The sequence below is a fragment of the Molothrus aeneus genome, chromosome 27, assembly GCF_037042795.1.
Source record: "Molothrus aeneus isolate 106 chromosome 27, BPBGC_Maene_1.0, whole genome shotgun sequence".
NCBI lineage: Eukaryota > Metazoa > Chordata > Aves > Passeriformes > Icteridae > Molothrus > Molothrus aeneus.
Genome location: NC_089672.1, coordinates 5,493,835 through 5,504,725, shown reverse-complemented (window position 1 = coordinate 5,504,725; position 10,891 = coordinate 5,493,835). Strand labels below are relative to the sequence as shown.

Genomic DNA, 10,891 nt, shown 5'->3' with positions numbered 1-10,891 from the left:
GGGTGTGCTGGGGTGTGACGCTGGTGCGTGACACCAGCGTGGCCCGACTATTTCCCTCCTCCAAATGGTGTCCGCGGGTGGTTTTCAGGGGGAAAAGCCCTCGTTTCCCAGCCCTTCCACGTGCACGGGGCCCTCCCTGGTGCTGCATCCCGGCTTTCCCCTCCTTGCGGCTCGCAGGGGATGGTTTGGGGGCCTTGCCCCACAGCACCTCCTTCCACTCTTGATGCTGAATCTCTCAGCCCAGCAGCAGAGAGCAGCTTTGCTCCGTGCCCATGCCAAACAGCCCAGCAGGGATTTCTCTCTGGTTTGCCTTCATCCCGGCTCAGTTTCCAGAACGGGAACAGCCCCGTGCCCTCCTGCCGGCCCCATTAGGGGGCTCAAACCCGCTCCCACCCTGGGACCAGCGCCCCGCCAAGGCACCGACTCGCCCAGCTCTGGTACAAACCTTTTATTCTATTCCCCCTCCCAGCTCGGGGCTGGGTTTGCCCTTGGAGACGAGGCCGGGAGGGCTCCGGGGCCGGGAGCTCCTGCCCGGGGGTCGGGGGAGCCGCCGCGGCCGGAACATCACAGACAGCACCGAGCTTCACACGCGGCCGGAAAGCAACAACGAAAAGTGGACCCCAAAACGGACACGAGACCCCCCCACGCCTCCCCCCAACCCGGTTCCCCAAACCCAGATATGTTGGATGGGTGGAAGTGACACGGAGCAGCACAAAACCGGTGGGGACGGGGATGAGAGGCCCCGGTCCCACCACACCACGGCCCCCGGGAGCCGCCGGCACACGGAGAGAGCCCAAAACCCAGGGGAGGGGGTCGGGGGTAATAAGTTAATCTGTACAGACGTGTTAGGTGACACGGGGGTGGCGGGACCGACACCCTCCCGGCGCTGGGATGGCCCCGCGGGGCCGAGGAGCCGCATGCCGGTGCAAATCAAACCACGGAACGATGCATGGAATCGAGTGGTGGAGAATGGCGGGGAGATGGGGAGCGGGGAGACGCCTCCATGCCCAGGGGCTGTGCCAGGGTGAGCCGAGGGGAGCCGTGCTTGGTCCCACTGCCCACCTTGAGGGCAGCACTGCGAGCCCAGGGACACAGAGAGCGGGTCCTGCCCTCAGCTGCAGCCCCGCAGGCTGCTCCCAGCGTGGGGCAGGGATGCCGAGCCCAGGATGGAGCCATCCCTACAGGATGCCGAGCCCAGGATGGAGCCGTCCCAGCAGCTCCCACCTCCTGTCCGAGCTTGAAGTCAGGGAAACGCCACCTCATCCCTTGCTTGGTCCCACCAGCAACTTGTTGGCACCAGGGCCAGCTCCCCAAGGGCATCACGGAGCAGGGAGGGGAAGGAGCCATGGCAGGGCCCCTCCACAGCTCCGGGAAGGGGCTGGCCGGGTGCTCGCGTGGGCACGGAGGCGGCGGGATCCGCTCCCGTCTCCGGCTGCCAACGCCAAATCCATTCGCCACGTTTCGGCTCCCCGAGGCAATCGGCTCCGGCCGGCGGAAGGGAGTTCCCAGGGCCGGGGCCGGCGCCTCGGAGGCTCAGCCCAAGGTGGGAGGCCGGGGATGTGCCGAGCCAAAGCTCAGAAGGCTGCAGACGCTCTCCATCCCCCACCGCAGCCGGTTCCCTCCTGCCCAGCGCTGGAGCCATGCCCGGAGGGCTGCGGGGCCCCGGCGGCTCCGGGCGGGAGGAGACAGAGAGTCCCGCTCCGGGACCCACCGGGCTCCCTCCCTTCGGCCTCCCCGCCCTGGCAGCTCCCTCTCGGCTCTGCAAGCCCGGATCCCAGCCCGCAGCGCATCCCTGGGGGAGGCAGAGCCGCTGCCCGGCTCCCGGAGCCTCCCCCAGCGCGGCCGTGCCCGGGGACCCGGCCGGAGGCGGAGATGCCCCTGCGGGAGCTGGGGACGCGGGGAGCCGGGCGGGAGCGGGGGCGATGCCGGGGGATGGTGGCAGGGAGGTGGAGGCGGCGGGGAGGGACGGGGGCCCTACAGGACGGTCTTGTCCAGGTCGACCTTGAGGGGCAGCGGCCCCGCGTCCTCCCCGCCGTGCGCGGGGCACAGGGTGACGGTGATGACGGGCGGCAGCGGGAAGGCGCCGGGGCCATCCAGGTCCTCCAGGTACTCCTTGTCCCCGTTGATGCTCAGAGGCTGGAGGAGAGGCAGAAACAACCGTGCAGCCCCAGAACGGGGTGCAGATCACCCCCAGCTTGGGGGCACCACGGGGCCGGCTCTGGGTGCACCTCACACCCCACGCAGCGACTGGGGAGCACAGAGAGGGCACAGCATTGCCCACCCGGCCGTGCCAGGCATGGGGAGCACAAGGAGGGCACAGCATTGCCCACCCAGAAATCCCAGGCCTGGGGAGCACAGAGAGGGCACAGCATTGCCCACCCAGCCATGCCAGGCATGGGGAGCACAAGGAGGGCACAGCATTGCCCACCCGGCTGTACCAGGTGTCCCTGGCACCCTGGGGCTGTGCTCACCCCATACCTGGGTCTTGACGTGCTGCTCGGGGGCGGTCACCAGGCTGGCACAGCTGAGCCACAGCATCACCATGATGGAGAGGAAGAGGCAGGCGGCCAGGATCCAGCGAGGAAGGCCCGAGCGCCTGTAGCACCCCACCACCCCCCGCCAAAGAGGAGGGACGAGTTTATGGCAGGGCACGGGCTGGGAGCTGGGGTTGGGGGGGATCCGCTGTGCCACACCCAGCAGGTCCCAGAGCACCTACTTGGACATGCAGCCCAGGAAGTCGTGCTCCTGCTGCGGGGGCTCCGGCGGGTGCGCCTTGGCTTTGCCCCGTGGCTCCTTCACAGGGGGCTTGTCCCCCTTTGCCCGGGGGCCTGGGAGGGGAGAGGAGATGCTGAACGTGGGCACCCATGTGGGCACACCCTCCCCTCTCCCATCCCCTTGCCAGCATGGTGGGGGTCCCCCTGTCTCCCCAGGACCCTCTGCCCACTGAGGGGGCACAGAGGATCCCAGCAGGGCCCCATCCAGACCCCCCCGCCGTGGCTGGGGGTGTGGGAAGCTGATCAGAGCCGAGAAATTTGTTCAGCTCTGGAGAACTCGGACGGGAGCCAGGAGGGCTCAGAGGCTCCCAGCCCCCTCCCAGCCCCCCCAGCAGCGCAGGCCCCCCCGCACCTGTGTGGGGCTGGGGGACACCAGGGCTGGACCCCGATCCCGATCCCGGCTGTGCTGGCTGCATCTCCAGGGCCTCGGCTGCTGGGAACTCCATCTCAGGCTGGGACTGGGTCAGCAGGGAGAGAGGGAGGAGGCAGTGAGGAAAGGGTCCCCACCCCTCTGGGCACCCACAGAGAGGGTCCTGGGGACACCCCCACCTGAAACACCACGATTTTGCCATCGTCCGCCTGCAGGTAGAAGGTCCAGGTGGAGGAGATGAAGCTCTGGGCAGAGCTGACGATGTCGTTGCAGAAGGTGGAGACCAAATCCAGCATGGAAAATGACGGCAATTTCAGCTCCAGGCTCTGCAAAGGAGAGGGGACATCACCTCACAGCTGTCCCCTCATCAGCCACCCTGACAGGGGACATTCCCACCCCGAGGTCCTGCCTGGGCTGAGCCGGGTGCTCAGCTCCGGGCTCTGCTTCTCTCAGCACACAAAGGGACGTTCCAGGGCAGTGACCCTTGGTGACCCTCCAGCCCCAGGAGGGTCACCAAGCAAGGGCTGTGATCCTTGGGGTGACCACCCAGCTTTGGGGCCATCCCCCAGCCCCAGGACCGTCCCTTCGGGGTGGGGTCGCCCTCCTCTGCCAGAGACAATGGGAGCGGAGCAGCCGCGGTGCCGAGGGCGTTGCTCTCCTGGCAGCCTCTCGGTGCCCTGGATTCTTGGCCGTCGCGGCAGTTTGTTATTTTTAAAGCATCCCTGCTGGAATCCGCTTGGCTGCTCCCTGCCACTGGCTCCGAACATTTTCCGACAGCCCCTTGCACGGTCAAACCAGCAAACAGGAAATAAATAGGTCAGATTCTGTATCTAATTATTATGCTAAATCTGCTTTGCCTGCTCGTCTGGGAACCTGAGGGAAAATGCTTTGGGTGGGTGGAGGGGGTGAGGGCCCTGCCTGTCACCCCCAGTCACCCCCAGGTGCTCATCCCTGGCCTTGGAGAGGGGCTGGGAAATGGGATCAGGCACTGGGAAAGGCTGAAAATGGGGCTGCAAAGGAGAGGAGTTCAAAGGAGCTTTTTACTCTTTTTATGGCACTGATTCATCTTTGCCTGCACGTGCACGGAGCCAAAAGCCTCTTCCTTGGGCCAAAGTCTAATTTAATTAATTGGGCAATAGCTGAATTAATTAAATGTAGGAGGTGAAAGCGTTGCTGATTGCTGGGAAGGATAACAAATCAAAACTGGGGGAATCTGCCACAATCTCCAGTCAGATCCTCTCACCCTGGGGATTCCCTGTGGTCTCCCAAGCCAAGCCCAGCCCAGTTAATTTTTGTTTTAGACTTGTGAAAAAGCAACCAGTGGTGGCTTGGATCAGCCTGGCACAGCTGGAGCTGCCATCCAGATGGAGGGATGGATGATGGATGGATGGATGGATGGATGGATGGATGGATGGATGGATGGATGGATGGATGGATGGATGATGGATGGATGATGGATGATGGATGGATGGATGGATGGATGGATGGATGGATGGATGGATGGATGGATGGATGATGGATGGATGGATGGATGGATGGATGGATGGATGGATGGATGATGGATGGATGGATGGATGGATGGATGGATGGATGGATGGATGATGGATGATGGATGGATGGATGGATGGATGGATGGATGGATGGATGGATGGATGGATGATGGATGGATGGATGGATGGATGATGGATGGAGGGATGATGGATGGATGGATGGATGGATGGATGGATGGATGGATGGATGGATGGATGATGGATGGATGGATGGATGGATGGATGGATGGATGGATGGATGGATGATGGATGGATGATGGATAGATGGATGATGGATGGATGATGGATGGATGGATGGATGGATGGATGGATGATGGATGGATGGATGGATGGATGGATGATGGATGGATGGATGGATGGATGGATGGATGGATGGATGGATGGATGATGGATGATGGATGGATGGATGATGGATGGATGGATGGATGGATGGATGATGGATGGATGATGGATGGATGGATGGATGGATGATGGATGGATGGATGGATGGATGGATGGATGGATGGATGGATGGATGGATGATGGATGGATGATGGATGGATGATGGATGGATGGATGATGGATGGATGGATGGATGGATGGATGGATGGATGATGGATGGATGATGGATGGATGATGGATGGATGATGGATGGATGGATGGATGGATGATGGATGGATGGATGGATGGATGATGGATGATGGATGGATGATGGATGGATGGATGGATGGATAGATGGATGATGGATGGATGGATGGATGATGGATGGATGATGGATGGATGATGGATGGATGGATGATGGATGGATGGATGGATGATGGATGGATGATGGATGGATGATGGATGGATGGATGGATGATGGATGGATGATGGATGGATGGATGATGGATGGATGATGGATGGATGATGGATGATGGATGGATGGATGGATGGATGGATGGATGGATGGATGGATGGATGATGGATGGATGGATGGATGGATGATGGATGGATGATGGATGGATGATGGATGGATGGATGGATGGATGATGGATGGATGATGGATGGATGATGGATGGATGGATGGATGGATGGATGATGGATGATGGATGGATGATGGATGGATGATGGATGAATGGATGATGGATGGATGATGGATGGATGATGGATGGATGGATTGGATCCATTGATGGATTCATGGATGGATGCATGGAGGGATGGATCCATGGATCCATGGAGCGATAGGCTGCACATGTGGGGTGTCCCCCATCCCGAGGGAGGGCAGGGGCTGTGCTGAGCTCCTGTTCAAGCAAGGATTTCCCCATCTCCCTTCACCTTCTCCTTCCTGCTCTCCTCCACCTTGGGCAGCTGCTTGCGGCACCCGGTCACGCACCCAAACTGCTCCTCTGCGTTGCCGTAGGCTTCAGCACAGGCTGGGGGAGAGGAGGGGTCGGGGTTGGGGGGTGCTCAATCCCGGGGACCCCCGTGCCCCTCCCCAGCGCCACCCAGGGCACCTCAACCCGCCCCGGGGCTGAGCGGGGCTGAGCGGGGCGGACGCTCCGGAGGGTGCCGGGGGTCGGGATCGGCTGCTCCCGCTGGGACGTGGGGATCCCCCCGGGATTTGGGGCGCGGGGGCCGCTCGGCCACCGGCTCCTCTCACCTGCTTCGCACTCGGCTCTGGTCGTGTTGAGCTCGGCGCTCGCATCCACGAAGTGACAGATGGAGAACAGCCGGCAGCCCCGGTAACAGGCGTTGAGAACAGCATCCTGCGGCGAGGAGGAGGAGAGCGTGGAGCTGGCACCGGGCTCAGCCCCCCCCGGGCCCCCCGCATCCAGCTGGGGGGCACCGGGCAGCGCCGCCCCCGCCCAGGGCCGGACTGAGGGCTGGCACCCCAAAGCTGGGGTTCCCAGAGCAGGGAGAGCTCCCCAAAAGCCCCCGGGTGCCCCCACCGTGGCTCTGCACGGGGCCAAGCCCTCGTGGAGCGTCCCCCCGTCTGTGTTGACCCCAGCCAGGCCCTGGCATGGGCTGGCAGAGGTGGGGCTGCACTGCTCTGGGGGACAGGTACAGATTTGGGGGGGCAGGCACACGCTGAGGGGTGCGGGGGGCACACAGAGCCTGACGGGGGTCACCGGCATTGGGCAGGCTCAGGGTAAAGGGGTGACACCGTGGGCACCCCAAATCCGTGGGGATGCCCTCGCTGGGGGCACCCCAAAGCTGCTGGAGGAGACCATTGGGGGTGCCCCAGTGCTCCCCATGTCGCTCCCCCGGGGGTGGCTCGGTGTGGGGCTGCGTTGGCAGAGATGCCTGTCGGGGCTGTCCCCACTGCTCCTGGTGGCCCTGCTGCCCCTGCTGCCCCCAGTGCCCCCAGTGTCCCCAGTGCCCCCAGTGCCCCCAGTGCCCCCAGTGTCCCCAGTGCCCCCAGTGTCCCCAGTGTCCCCAGTGCCCCCAGTGCCCCCAGTGCCCCCAGTGCCCCCAGTGCCCCGCTGCTCCTGGTACTCACGGTGTGCCAGGCATTCCTGGTGCTCCCCGTGCTCCCAGTTCCCCAATGGCCCTGATGCCCCTGATGCTCCCCATGCCCCTGGTGCCCCCCAGTTCCCCCAGTAGTGCCCGAATGCTCCCGGTACCCCAAATGCTACTGACACCTCCATGCCCCCAATATCCATCCCCAGTGTCCCCGGTGCCCACGATGCTCCTGGTACCCCAAATGCTGCTGACGCTCCCCATGCCCCTGGTGCCTCCCAGTACTCCCAGCGCCCCCGATGCTCCTGGTGCCCCCCGTGCCATTGATGCTCCCCACGCCCGCGTCGCCCCCCCGGTGCCCCGGACTCACGGCGGCGGCCCGGCGCTGCAGGCTGCGGCCGCACTGCCCGCGGCACCCGCCGGTGTCTCCCAGCTGCGGCGAGAAGGGGTCGGTGGCGGCGGCGGCGGCGGCGGCGGCGGCGGCGAGAAGGGCCAGGCCGAGGGCGAGCAGGGCCCGGGGCCGGCGGGCCGGGGCCGCCATGGCGAGCGCGGAGCGGAGCGGAACGGAGCGGAGCCGAGCGCACCCACCGCCGCCACCGCCGCCGCCGGCCCCGCCGTGACGCGCTGTGCGCCGGGCGGGGGGAGCCGGGGGCGGGGGGAGCCGCCGCAGCCTGCCGCAGATCCACCGGCACCGGCACCGGCACCGGCACCGGCACCGGCACCGGCACCGGCACCGGCACCGGCACCGGGCGGGGATGGCGAGAGAAACGTGCGGGAGGATGGGGGATGCCCAGGCGGAGGGGGCTGAGGGGAACCCCGGGATGCAGGAGAAGGGGGGGGGGGTCCAAGGACCAGGGATGCAGGGGGATGGGGGATGCACGGACACCAGGGGATGCGGGGGGACAAAGGGGACGTGGGAACCTTTGGAGGTTTATGGGGACCAGAGGGTGTAGGGGGGCCGTGGGCACTGGGGGATGCAGGAGGGTTCGGGGTGGCAGGGACACCACAGGACTTGGGGCCACCCTGACACAGAGGGACTGAGGCGGTGACCAGGAACCGTGTCACACTGGCACTGATGTCACACAGGGGGACAGGGCTGCCTCACTGCCACCCACACGGACCAAGCCTCAGGAGGGTCCCCAGCAGTGTCACACCCCACTGTGCCACCCTCTGTGTCCCTCCAGGACTCCCCAAGCCACCTTCGTGCCTCCCATCCTCATCCTCGCTCCCCAGGGCCCCCCGGCCGGTGCTGGGCTCTCCCTGACACCCCGGATTTACAGCTGTGATTTCCCAGGCTTTAAAGGACATCAAAGGCACCCCCCGCACCCCCCCTCACCCCTGCCCTGCCCATTCCCCTTATTTATGGCTGCACCCCGAAGTGGGCCCGGGGGGAGGAGGAGGAGGAGGGGGAGGGCTGGGGGCTCCGCTCACCTCCGGCCCTAATGGGGAACACATGGACGGACCCCGGCGCGGGGAAGGGGGGGTCTCGCTGTCCCAGCTCAGGAATGAGGGGTGCTCCGTGCCCTGGGGCCGGGACAGAGGGGCTGGGGGTGCTGGGGGGCGCAGCCCGGGCCCCCCCGGAGCAGGGAGCGGGGCCTCTCCTCGCCCCGGCACTTTATTCATCTTGTTAATCAAAGCGGGGCCGGCAGAAAATGAGCTGCGGCCGGGCCGGCGGGGCTGCCAGGGCGCTGCGCTCCCCTTCCCCCTCCTGGAGCCCCGCCAGCCCCGGCCCCGGGTCCGGCACCGCTGACGAATGGCCGAGAAAATGGGGTAGATTGGGGCTGTCACCGTAAATCACGGCAGCGCAGGTGGGGCAGAGCCGCAGCCCCGAGCCCCGGGGCACCGGGAGCCCCTGGCCGGTGGGCACCGCTCCCGCCGCACCTGCCCGCGCTCCGTCCGCTCACCTTTCCAGGGAAAAAAAGCCTTTCCCAGGCGGAAACCTCCCAGCTGGCACATCCTTGCTGCCCTCCCTCCTCCCCTCTCCAGAAACACTCGATGCCTTTCGCATTTATCACTACTGACCTACATTTCTCTCCCGGAGCCTTGCGGGAAGCCTCAGGCTCTCCCCACATTGTCTGGGGTGTCCCCACGGTCCCTTCCACGGGCAGGGGACCCTTCGCTCCATGTCCCAGCCCTGCAGAGCCCATCCCTCGTGCTCAAGCACCCTCTCGACATTTTTTCCCCTCCTCTAGGGCTGCTCAGACTCCGTCACGGGACTGCTTGTGCTTCCCAAAGCAAACAGAGGCGGGAAGGTGCGGCCACCCTGAGGATGCTCTGAAGGGAAAGGGTGGGGGGCGGCGGCAGGGAAAGGGTTAAGCGGGTTATAAATTACCCCATGGATGTGGAAATGTGACTGAGAGGAATAGAAAGCAAACTCTGCCTGCTGGATTCTTTGCATTTCTTGCCTCTTTATTTTTCCCCCAGGTCACTTTAAAAGGATGCAGGCAGTCGAGGCAGCTCCGCTGCGCCTCTCCTCCCGCTTTTCCCGGGGTTTGGGGCTTTTTTTTCTTGTTTGTTTTTTACACCCTGGCCCTTGAGCCAGATGCTGTCTGCGTCCAAGGATTTTATGGAGTGAGCTCTGGCTGGGAAATCAAGTAATTAGATTAATTCGGGGCCCTGGTGACACATGATGGAGGGAGGCGGGAAGGTGACGGCTGGTGGGAAGCTGGACCGAGGATGCTCAGGGCGGGCTTGGGGATGTCCCCAGGGCCACCCGCGTCCATCGGGGGGAGCCACGTCCCGCCCGGGCAGAGCAGAGAGTTCGTGGCAGGGGCTGGGCCCCGTGGGCAGATCCCGCACGGCAGCGGGGCAGAGAGGCCCTGGGAACGGAGCCACGCCGGGGGGGCAGCGGGACCGCGCCGGCCTCGGGGGACCCCGGTGCTGACGCCGAGAGCCCGGGCCGGGGGTCAGAGGGGGGGTCCGGGCTGGATCTGCCTCCGGCCGGTGCCTGTGAGCGCGGCCCGTGGGCCGGAGGGAGCAGCTTTAAAGGTCACTGGCAAAGGGCAGCGCTGACCACAGCTGAGCGGCCGCCGCTGACTCAGAGCGCGGGAGAGCGGTTCGGTCACCCCCGGCTGCTCCCGGACGGGTCCTGAGGCCACCCTGGCACTGCCCGCGGTTGGGGAGCGCTGTCCCCTCACCCTGTCCCCGTGCCGCAGGTGCTGCTGTGAGCTGGGAGGTGCCCGTGCCACCTGTGGTGACACCTCACCGCGTTCCAGGTGACACCGGTGGGGACCGACGCTCCCCTCCCAGTGCCACCGTCCCTCCACCTTCCCGTGCGCCCCAAGGCCAGCCCCAAGCCGCCTTCTGATGATGCCTCTGCCACCCAGAGCCCCCCGTGTCCCCAGGGTGGAGCCACCCCCTCCCCGGGATCCCACCCGCTCGCGGCTCCCCCAGACTCCCCAAATTCGGGGTGCTCGCTGAGCAGCGCGGCCAGCGGGGGAGCGGGCGGAGGGGGAAGGCTCCGGGCAGGGCAGGTGGGCGGCCGGGCTGGCCGCTGCTCCCGGCTCCGGCTCCACGGGGGGAATTTCTCCTTTTCCCCCTGCGCCCAGCGCTGGCCGCGGCCCCCGGGTGCTTTCCCTGGTGGGTCGGGATCGCGGGCGGCCGCCAGCCCCCGGGGCAGCCGTGATTCACTCGGCCAGACTGCGGCCGCTGGGGCTGAAGTTTCTCAGGCTGGGTGGCTCCCGGAGCCTGACATTTTTGGGAAATTTCAACAAAAACATTTCAGAAGCTTCCAAAAAACAGGACGATGGGAAAAGGCATTGTTTGGGCTCCCTCCCCCT

The 10,891-nt window shown here is 65.0% G+C and overlaps 1 protein-coding gene across 2 annotated transcripts; it reads right to left on the bottom strand.

Moving 5' to 3' along the window:
- Positions 1 to 433: 433 nt before the first annotated feature.
- On the bottom strand, positions 434 to 7,668 carry TMEM59L (transmembrane protein 59 like). Of its 2 annotated transcripts, none has more exons than XM_066566397.1 (8): positions 7,483 to 7,668; positions 6,313 to 6,418; positions 5,988 to 6,085; positions 3,324 to 3,470; positions 3,127 to 3,232; positions 2,717 to 2,828; positions 2,479 to 2,620; positions 434 to 2,136 (listed from the first exon to the last, which is right to left on the bottom strand). In XM_066566397.1, the coding sequence occupies exons 1-8, from the start codon at positions 7,651 to 7,653 to the stop codon at positions 1,975 to 1,977; spliced, it is 1,044 nt and encodes a 347-aa protein (XP_066422494.1). In that variant the 5' UTR covers positions 7,654 to 7,668; the 3' UTR covers positions 434 to 1,974. The 2 variants fall into 2 exon arrangements, with proteins under 2 accessions (XP_066422494.1, XP_066422495.1); XM_066566398.1 differs by having other exon boundaries at positions 2,479 to 2,596.
- Between the last annotated feature and the right edge of the window lie 3,223 nt (positions 7,669 to 10,891).

Coding starts and splice junctions, on each gene's coding strand:
- TMEM59L (XM_066566397.1), bottom strand. CDS start 7,653: ATGGCGGCCCCGGCCCGCCGGCCCCGGGCCCTGCTCGCCCTCGGCCTG. Junction 6,086..6,312: donor CAGAGCCGAGTGCGAAGCAG/GTGAGAGGAGCC, acceptor CCTCTCCCCCAG/CCTGTGCTGAAGCCTACGGC. Junction 2,829..3,126: donor TGTCCCCCAGCCCCACACAG/GTGCGGGGGGGC, acceptor CTCCCCTCCCAG/GCCCCCGGGCAAAGGGGGAC.